The sequence below is a fragment of the Montipora foliosa genome, chromosome 3, assembly GCF_036669935.1.
Source record: "Montipora foliosa isolate CH-2021 chromosome 3, ASM3666993v2, whole genome shotgun sequence".
NCBI classification, from domain to species: Eukaryota; Metazoa; Cnidaria; class Anthozoa; order Scleractinia; family Acroporidae; genus Montipora; species Montipora foliosa.
In genome coordinates this window covers 45,431,578-45,441,577 of record NC_090871.1, presented here as the reverse complement: position 1 = coordinate 45,441,577, position 10,000 = coordinate 45,431,578, and the positions used below count along the sequence as shown (strand labels likewise).

At 39.4% G+C, this 10,000-nt stretch overlaps 1 protein-coding gene and 1 pseudogene across 2 annotated transcripts in view; both read left to right on the top strand.

Annotated features, from left to right (window-relative positions):
• Positions 1–7,963, top strand: part of LOC137997487 (uncharacterized) — a 132,643-nt gene extending 124,680 nt beyond the window's left edge. For both annotated transcript variants that reach the window (XM_068843523.1, XM_068843524.1), the window contains 9 exons: positions 1,456–1,783; positions 2,036–2,146; positions 3,215–3,405; positions 4,243–4,365; positions 4,489–4,559; positions 4,708–4,748; positions 5,412–5,508; positions 6,033–6,132; positions 6,858–7,963. In XM_068843523.1, the coding sequence (XP_068699624.1) occupies positions 1,456–1,783; positions 2,036–2,146; positions 3,215–3,405; positions 4,243–4,365; positions 4,489–4,559; positions 4,708–4,748; positions 5,412–5,508; positions 6,033–6,132; positions 6,858–6,923 (1,128 nt within the window). In that variant the 3' untranslated portion in view covers positions 6,924–7,963. The remainder of the gene's footprint in view (positions 1–1,455; positions 1,784–2,035; positions 2,147–3,214; positions 3,406–4,242; positions 4,366–4,488; positions 4,560–4,707; positions 4,749–5,411; positions 5,509–6,032; positions 6,133–6,857) is intronic.
• The window catches only part of LOC137997490 (oncoprotein-induced transcript 3 protein-like), a 61,328-nt pseudogene that overhangs the window by 10,710 nt on the left and 40,618 nt on the right, over positions 1–10,000 (top strand).

Genomic DNA, 10,000 nt, shown 5'->3' with positions numbered 1-10,000 from the left:
TAAAATCCTAAAAGCGCTGACCAACGCTGCTTAATTTTGATACGAGGATTTCCTCTTGCAGCTTTGTGGAAGCGAATTCCTTTAGGTCGTCAACTAGTCTAAGAGCTTCTGTAGTGGATTTGATGGTTGGATCCGGTGGTTCAATGTCCACAACTTGGCCTTCTTCGTCACTGTCTGCAACCACTACAACTTTGCTGGCAGGTTCCTCGGAATCTTTTTGATAGAGATCGAGGGCTTCATCCCTTAGTCGTTGTCGTTAGTTGGGGAGGGTGGTATGAACAGGAGGCTCACATGATGGAATCTCTTGGTCGGCAGTTACGTATTCTTCGACTGTTGTCTCGCCCTGACTAATTCGTCGTACAAGCTCTGCGTATTCTTGATCCTCTTCTTCCTCGGATCTCTCGTTATTCTGTACCACATTGGAAAATTCACATTTCTCGAAGCACTTCTGAACAATTTCTTCTGGTACCTCATCCTAGGCCTGCTTGATCCACCTTATTGCCTGTAAAACGTCAATTTCCTTGGCGAAATCTGGAGCTGTTAGTCCGCGGTTAACACGTGAACCAACAAATTTCAGGAGGCGTCAGCAAGATAAGAGCTGTCAATTAAACGTCTGGTGTTAAAAATAGTCACGTACAAAGAATTCGTCTTCCGTAAATCGTAATTTTCGGTCACATTCAGATCCTCACAAGTGTCCGTTGTCCGTCTTACAGAGAGTTTGCTTATAGTAAAATGATTAAGAAACGGCCGGGACCAGCACCAGGCGTCCATCTTATAGAGGTGTCCGTTAAGAGAGAGTTGACTGTACTCGTTTCCTATATCTATTTTACTTATTCATTGTAACAGTTAAAGGACATTTTGAAGTGTCATTGTAATTGCTCTAAGCGATCATTCTCGCCAAGAGTCATTGCAAGCGCTGCTCAAAACACATGTTTCAGAAATTTCCCAATTATTTTCATCTCCTGCAGGACATGGTACCGTTAGCTCGTCAGGTTGACCAACTCCAAGATGGCTTAATTTCCCGAATATGGTTAACCATCCCATTGCAATCGCATTGCCGTGGGTCTGAGTCCTTTAATTAACTGCTTACATTTCTCGCAACTTTGGTGATAGAGTCTTTGCTTTTATTAAATGTAAAGTAAAGGAAAAGTCACTTTATTTAATGTCAGTAGTTCCTTCAGTCACGAAACTGGTATCAATGAAAGCCGACGGTGCTCCCTTGGTCAGTGCTCCGTTTTAAGGACATTTAAAGCTACAGCTACACGGATTAAAGGAAAGTCGAAAACAGACGTTTAAGTCACCGAGGATCGAGCTGAGGACCTCTCGCTCCAAAAGCCGCGCACTAACCAACTGAGCTACGACTGCCTGTAGTTAGTTTATTTTTGAAGAATAGTGAACTTCAAGCATACTAACGGTTACAAAGGTAATTTAACCCGGGGACTTCTTTGTTTTCAGAACGAAGTTGCAATGGAAGAGCTTAATCCTACTAACGATCCACCAAGTAGTTCTAATCAAGAGCTAAGAAGCCTCATTGAACTTGCATCCATGTCCTTACAAGGGACTACCCATTATGAAGTAGAACCAAGTAACCCTAATAGCTCCCCTCAGAATGTTGAATATGCACCCCTTGATATAAGAACAAGGTCATGGGAAGTAACAAGAGAAGACGTGAAAGTGGAGAAGGTCATTGGTAAAGGTGCTTTTGGCCAGGTTGCCAAAGGAACGGCAAAGAACCTTCCATTCCATTCTGGCACAAAAACTGTGGCTGTTAAAATGCTGAAAGGTAAAAGTCTTTTTTTCTTTATGGCTTTGGTTTAGGAACAAACGGTCAGTCCTTCGTTGTGTAGAGAACAAACAAGTGTAATCCGCGAATATGACTACTGCGTACTTTGGGAGAGATTTCTAACACCTTTGTGTTTAGCAATTACTTGAATTTGACCTCGAACGCACAAAGACAAGAATGAGCCCTGATGACAGGTACACGGAGTACAACTAATGCGAATTTACCTTTGTTTTTTATGCTTATTTGATTTAGCTAACGCTCCTGAGTCAGATAAGAGAGACTTGAAATCCGAACTCGATCTGATGAAGACCCTCAAGCCTCATCCACATGTTATCAAACTATTGGGATGCGTCACTGAAACTGGTAAAGGCATCTATGAATTATACTATGATGCTGCTGCTATAGAAAAGCTCTTCTCTATCAATGTTCGCTTGTTCCAAACCAAAACAGTGCCACCTTAACTTCGTCTCAGCATTACAATAGGATATTGCATAGCAGTTCCAATCATAACGAGAAGCCCACTTACGACTCGCCCAAGTGTGAAGTATTCAGTCTACAGTTCAGTATTCAGTCTACAGTTCTGTTATCGGGTTTTAAACCATGAGGCGAGACCGAGTTGTTAATCTTAGACCCGAAAAAGCACGACCTGTGGGTTTATTGAACGGCTTCAAGAGCACTTCACAGAAAGTGTGTCGGAACAAAGGTTCAAATTTAAATGGTGGGTGGAGAACAGTAGCATTCCAGAAAAAGAAGCTAAGCTTTATTATTATGCTTTATATAAAAACTTCAAATGAAGAATGCTTTATCAGTTCGTTAACGCTCAGGCGCGTGCCACACTTTTTTGGTGGTCTGGTAGGCTGTTTCGATCAATAATTATTAAATGAGTTTTTGAAATTTTATGTCAATAGGTATCCATACTTCCGTTGTCTAGTTATTAAAGACGTTTGTTGAATTACCTGTACGCTGCTTTTAAAGGAAATCCATCGTCATCTTTAGTAGGAATAAGAGCTTTCACAAGGTAGATAAAACCAGGTCAATAAAACGCTCCGGTAAACAATGGCTTGGGAAATTAGTTGGATAGAGTGCGAATATATTATGGAATGTTGCGGTTGACCTAAAAACTGATTTGTCATTTCTTTTTATAAGCAAAGCTAACCCTTGGCATCACGAAGACACTGGACTGACCGTAGTCAATTGCTGCATTTTAGCATTCCGAATGAAGACTCATAGAAATAATTGAATTTTATTCTGTTTTATTCAGTGAAACTAGTCAAATCGTCCTAAAATTAAAACACTCGCAGGCAACATAACATGACGGAATCACACACCTAGTCAAGCGTAGAGCAGAGGAGATGAGAGAACTGTTCGTGGACAAAAAAAGGACAGACAGAGATAATGCATGTTGAATAAACGCCATAATATTTCTCATAGATCCCCTATTGGTGCTGATTGAGTATGTCCCTTATGGTGATCTGTTGGGTTACCTGAGAAAGAGCCGCGGATTGAATGACACTTACTACAAAGACCCGGACATCAAACCTCAAACCAGTCTGACGTCGCAACAGCTGATGAAATTTGCTTGGCAAATCGCTGATGGAATGAACTACTTATCTTTAAGAAAGGTAAGCATGAGTGTAATGGCTTTCGGCAGTTAATACAGCAAACAAAATTAGCAGTTTGTATAGCATATAATTAGTATCCCGCGGATCAGTTGGTTCAGCTGGTTTAGGTCCAAGCTACTGTGCGGGACGTTGCGGGATCAAAAGTCTGGCCATACCAACACTCAGGGTCTTTAATTAACTGAGGAAAAAGTGCTGCCTTTCTGATGACATCTGAAAATGGTTAAACTCTCTAGTATTCTCAGATTCGCACGATAAACCATTGGCCCTGTCTCACAACTCTTCAATGTTTATAACCCTCTGGGACGTAAAAGAACCCACACACTATTCAGAAAGAGCAGGACATGGAATTCCTGGTGTTGTGGTTTGTCCTCTGTGGTATATCATGGTTGGGAGAATAATTGTTTGGAGATACTATAGCTACACCAAGATTCTCTAAAAATGCAAGGGTAAAGAAAGATATAATATGATATCTATGATATGATATTAGTCTTGTTTATGAAGTCATTAGTATAAGCCTTATTAATAGCAACAAGCATCTGTTATCAACAGTTGTTATTGTCATAATGTGTTGTCATTGCATATTGGCAATGGTATTGTTAATTCTATTAGCGTTGCTGCTGTCGTCACACCTGCATGTGCCTGTCATTGCCATTCTCATTGCATCCGGAATCGCCACTGCCACTTCTCCAGTGACACTGATACTTACCATTGCTTGTGTCATTGTAAATGTCATTAACGTTGTCAAAGAAACTGCTATGCCCGCAACCGCTCAATGTTTTTTTTTTCACTGTCAAACTTATGCAAGCAACCAATAATGTGAAAAATGCTTCACTTCAGATCATACACCGAGATCTTGCTGCTCGTAATGTGCTGGTTGGAGAAACAGAAACATGCAAAGTAACAGACTTTGGAATGGCTAGAGATGTGCAACAGAAAAGCATTTATGCAAGAAAGACAAGGGTAACAAAACTAGAACATAAGAAAGTACAGGAAACTCGACGAGATTACCGTGTTTTTTTTTTCAAGTCGTAACCATAAAACGATTAAGTATAATCCATTCTGTTTTTTATCTTCAACTGCCAGGGTCGGTTGCCAGTTAAATGGACAGCATATGAATCCCTGCTGTATGGAAAATACACCACAAAGAGTGACGTGTAAGTAAACTTACTCGTTTTCGCTTCATCTTGAAGGTTGAGAAGCGGTATTTCGTCTAAAGTCGAGTTCTCCTGCCATTCGACCATGCATGACCTTAAATTTGAATGTAGAAAATGATAAGTCTGTGGTGATTTCATTTTTTAACAGATGGAGTTATGGAGTTGTTCTTTATGAAATCTTTACCGTAGGTAAGAATCTGTGCATGCAATAGTTTGCTGCTTTACCCTCTTCGAGATCATATCTTCAAGTATTGCAAAATTCTGATTTTGGATTCGACGTTGCATCTTGCAAATGACCCACTTGACATGTCCAGATCTGCACCTAATAACAGGCACGCGGATTTCAAAAGCGTCACGAAGTGTCCCCTTGCTCTTTTCTATGACTTCAACATCACTTGTGTCTCGGAATACAGACAATTAACGTCACTAAGTGTCCCCCAAATGCTGCTCCTCAGGTAACGATAAACTGTTGCATTTACCCTGAACTCAAATAACTCTAACCTTTACCCTTACCTCATTGTTAGAAATAGGTAGCAAAGGCAGGGACACTTCGTGTTGGATGTCAAAATGAAGTGTCAACTGCCGTCTTGACGATAAGTATTCAGATTTGCTGGGTAGATTCGCTCTGAGAATCAACTTAGAGAAAGCAGGATTAGCCTTAAGCCAGCTGATTAAAAAATAATAATAATTAACTAGAATATTTCCCATACACAGACTCAGAGTAGGGAATTAGGATTCGATGGTATCCTAATCTAAGTCATAAATGCGTTTTTTCGTCATGGCTAGCAGTGGATGGGAAGTTACCAGGGATGGTGGGTGCGGGTAAACATTTCCTTCTCTATTTTTATCCAGGTGGTTCTCCATATCCACGGATGGATGGCAAGAAAATTGCAAGTTTGCTTCAGCAAGGTTACAGAATGCCGAAACCAGAACACGTGGACAATGACTTGTAAGAAAAATACTGTTTTGTTTCTTTTACACTCTGCTTTGTTTATCCTTTACTTTTACGTCATTTAGTTCAACGACAACGACTCAAAGAAAGTTTAATGTGGAAAAATAATCGTTCGCCAACTGCGAAATACCTTTTAGCGCATAGCACACTTCTTTCATTTGAACTATCTGCAAGACCTTAACCAGAACCGTAACCATAAAGTAATACATGAAGTTCTTAATAGGCTTAAGTAGACACCAAGTGTCACATTATGACATGTATGCAAAGTAAAAAAAGTTGATGTTATGATAATAGGGTCACTTTGCGACGCCAACACCAGGTAAGGTGAAGGTCATTATTTTGCCTCAAACGACAATGATGACTGAAAATAATATTGTAAAATTGCGTATTCCAATCTCAAACTTGGGTGCCCTTGACATTTGCATTCAAAACCTTCAGTTAGCTTAATAAATAAAATTTGATTCAATACGACTTATGCTTGAGACACAGTAAGGTAACAGTGTAATGAAATTATTTCCAAGGTATCAAATCATGATGAATTGCTGGCAAAATGAACCTGAAGCAAGACCGTCATTTGCTGATTTAACACAACAGCTAAAAGGAATGGAAACCCAGCACAAGGTCAGATTCTTTATAAAATTTTAATGCAAGCCAATAGCCAACTTCTATATGCCCTGTGCGTTGATTCAGCAGCTTTATGGGCATTTATCAATATTTTTTTATTTGTATTAAAATTCTCCTTAAGAATTATGAGACAAAGAAAATATCGCCAAGCTGTGACTTTTTTACGTAATAGCCTCAGACGCATGGCCCAGTATCAACTGAAGGCACTAAAAGTGGTCCTTTAATTTGAACGTGTAGACCTTACAGGAGCTTAGAGCGTGGATGATACTTCAGTGCTCGTTTTTGCTGCGTAATTTCAAGTGAGTTAAATACGTAAGTGACAAAAGCACTTTGGTCGATGCATCACAAAATTGTGAAAACAAACCGGACGAGTCATAACGAAGCATTTTCACTCACTGGACCGACAGCCATGCTGCTTTGCTTAATTAAACAAAAAGGGTAAACCTAATCGAAAAAGATGGTGTTTTTTATGGTCACTTCGGACCACAAAATGGCTGCCGTTTCTCTGTCTAACGGAATAGCAGTATGGTCACCTTGACGTCATATAAGTGGTTCGAACAGGTGGCAACAAGGTGTGAGAGATGTATGGGACGTATAACTTCTTGTTTTGAACAAAGAGGGAGGGGGAGGGGGGAGGAGGAGATCTTTTGTGATGTAATTTTGTAAACTAAATCGAAAAAGAAAAGCATCTTTCAATATGTGCTTTTTTATTCCTTTTGCAGAGGCTGCTCAACATGCATATTTACAACAATGAACTGTACGCAAATTTGGAGGACTTGAACGCATAAAATAAAAAGCAACCTTAACTCTTCTGTTTTCCAAAAGGAACTTTAATCATTTCGACCTCACACTTGACTTTGATGAGAAATCTCCCCCTTTCAAATAATCCAAAGTGAATCAACATCTAAATGTCATTTTAATTGATTTACTTAAATTGATTAGTCTCTTTAAGAGGCAGGTTTTTCGTGCTCCTCGGATAGTTGCAATACATCTATTATGTGAAAACAGGAACTAGGGATCATGGATAGGACCCTTGCTTCGAAGTAGCGCAGTTGTGGGAAAAATGGCTGCTAACTTTTTGTTAACTTGTCGCAATTTCTAAGACGCATAAAATGTGAAATTTCGAGGAGAAATTTGGAAATTGTAATTTTTAGCTACGACGAATGGATTTATTTTGACCATTAAGAACATATTGGCCAGCTGCACTTAAGAACTAAAGGGAAAAAAAACGTTGGAGAATTTTAGTAGGTAATCGAAGTGATATGAAACATTTGGTCGTATGTACGAAGCTTTTTCTTGATTACAGGACGTTAAGGTCCCTTAAACGCCAAATGGACATATCACCAAGGAATACCATAAAGCACATTTTATACCCCATTCACACCAACAAGACATGCCTAATTAAACTGGGTTTAACAAAATAAAAATAAGTCACAGAAAAATGTAGGACTGGCTTTCACATGAGATTCAGGTTTGTTTCAACACATGCTTTTATCTGTGATAAATTCGTAGTCGACAAAAGTCAGTAAATATGATTTAAAAAGAAAACACTTTGAAAACGTGTTTAACTAAACATGTTTAAAACATGTTTAAGGTTTGGTGTGAATGGGGCATTAGACAAGACTTACTTTGTAAATATACAACATTCCTTCTTGGAACAATAGCTCTTTTGACACACCCATTAACAGATTTACCTTAGCTAAGGCTCATCCGAAACGGAAACTCACTCTTTTGACAATTACAAGAAGCCTTAGGCAGTACAATTGTAGAAGAAAGGTTTTACTTTTTATAAGACGTGTAAACGTAAATAAACTCGGGTATTTTTAAGTTGTTTAGAATTGTGTTCTTGTTAACAAATAGATTCCATGTTGCCGTGTATCTGTTCAGTAATAAATCACAGATGACGTCAATTAATGTGGTAAGAGCAAAAAACGTCTTTTGTGATCAATAGGGAGCTTACGCAAGGAGACGACGACGGCTACGGGAGCGCCACAAAACAATAGCTCTAACGAGAAAAAAACAAAAACTCTGCACGCCCTGCACGTGCGTTTTTCATGTTGGTGCATTTCTTTACCGATCTCGTCCTGACTTCAACGAGAATTGAGCAAATTTCAGGTTGTGTACAGGACATGAGAACATGACGAAACATGATTTTATCCCCAAACAACCACACTGTTCATGCCAATTTTATTCCCGCAATGTTGATACACACTTTTCGTTCCGAACGACTTGGGATTGTAACGACATTATTACAATAACGGGAAATAGTATTTTTAGACGACTTTCTCATTACTGCCGTTTATACGAAAGAAAATAAGCCGCGGCTTACTCTGGCCGCGGCTTACATAAGACGCGAACACACCGTATAAATGGTACAAAATCTACGTTCACGGCTTGCTAAAGCCGCGGCTTATCCTGGCCTGGGAGTTTACACTCGTATAAATAGTTCCTTCCGCGTATTATGTACGCCGCGGCCAGAGTAAGCCGCGGTTTATTTCCTCTCGTATAAACGGCCCTATTGTCGTCGCCGTCGTCCTTGCGTAAGCTCCCTAATTATTGAACAGACGCACAATTATTAAACTGTACAAAAAAGCATATTTTATTGTAAAATCCTTCAAACATATTTAGAAGACCCTTCATTTGGCTAAGTCTATGCCTAAAATTGGTTTTAGGCCTAGGGTTAGGCTAATTGAGGGTTTTGGGTTATCAGCAAAAAAAGGTACAACGATGACCTGCAACGAGTGGCCCGTTAAAAATGATCCGTGTTTTAGACCTTCCAAAGAAATCCTGAAAATGAAAAAAAAAAAAAAAAAAGGTCACATTCGCATTTGAAACATTGGCACGTCTTTAGCTTTTCCAAGTGCACGTGGTCTGACAGGAAAAAGTAGAACAATTATTTTAAAATCATTCTTTGTAATATTTTACGTCAAATGAGTCTCGACCTGATAGCTTTCTGCATTAATAAAATTCTGTGCCTCACATTTCACGATAAAACGCAATTACCAATTTTACGCAAGTTTCTTAAAAAAGATAATTTCCGGTAAGAGAAAAAGTGGTAGGCTCAGCAACACTCTTTATTTAATTAGACTAGCTCTTTTAGAGAAGGCTCTACACTCTCCAGAAAAAAAAGTGGCCTTTTTCCCACCCCTTACCCCCTGGAACGAGCTTTCCCCTCCTCCTCCCGGACGAGTGGGATAATTGCTCTTTGGAAAAAGGGAGGGAGGGAGGACAGATGTTCGGGAGAAAAAATAAACAAGTGAAAAAAAAAAGGATGCTTCAGTAATCAACAACAACTACATACCGATCAAGTCCTTGAGCTCCTAACAAAGAAAAAAAAGATGTTAATAAAATTTCTATGAGCATTAAAAATGGCAAACTGAAAGCAAAGCCAGTTTGCTGAACACGACATTGGGTGACTAAACGCGCCGAAAGGGAAAAAAAAAAGAAATTAAAATTCGCTGTTTTGCTTTTGTGTTTTCTTCTTGTTTAGTCGTAACATGTCCAAGATGAGCAGAGAACGAGAAAGGAATGAACAAAACTTCAAAACGCACCGTCAGAGACCTTATTTTGTTCATCAAATACTATTGTGCATTATAACATAACTTGGGTAAAACGCGCGTTCTGATTGGCTAATTGATCATTTCTATTTGCCCATCGGTGCACGCTCGCTGACGACAGCTGACGTGCGATCTAACTTAAATAGAAAATGCCGTCACGAGCGCATCAGTCCTTATTTTCCAAGACATATTTTCCTCCTCTTAGAATTGGGGTGAACCTCTACAGAGCTCAAAATAGAAAGATATAACCCTAAAGCGGAAAAGGAGAATTGAAGGTCTTAAAGCGACGAAAGAGCGTTTCGTGTTTG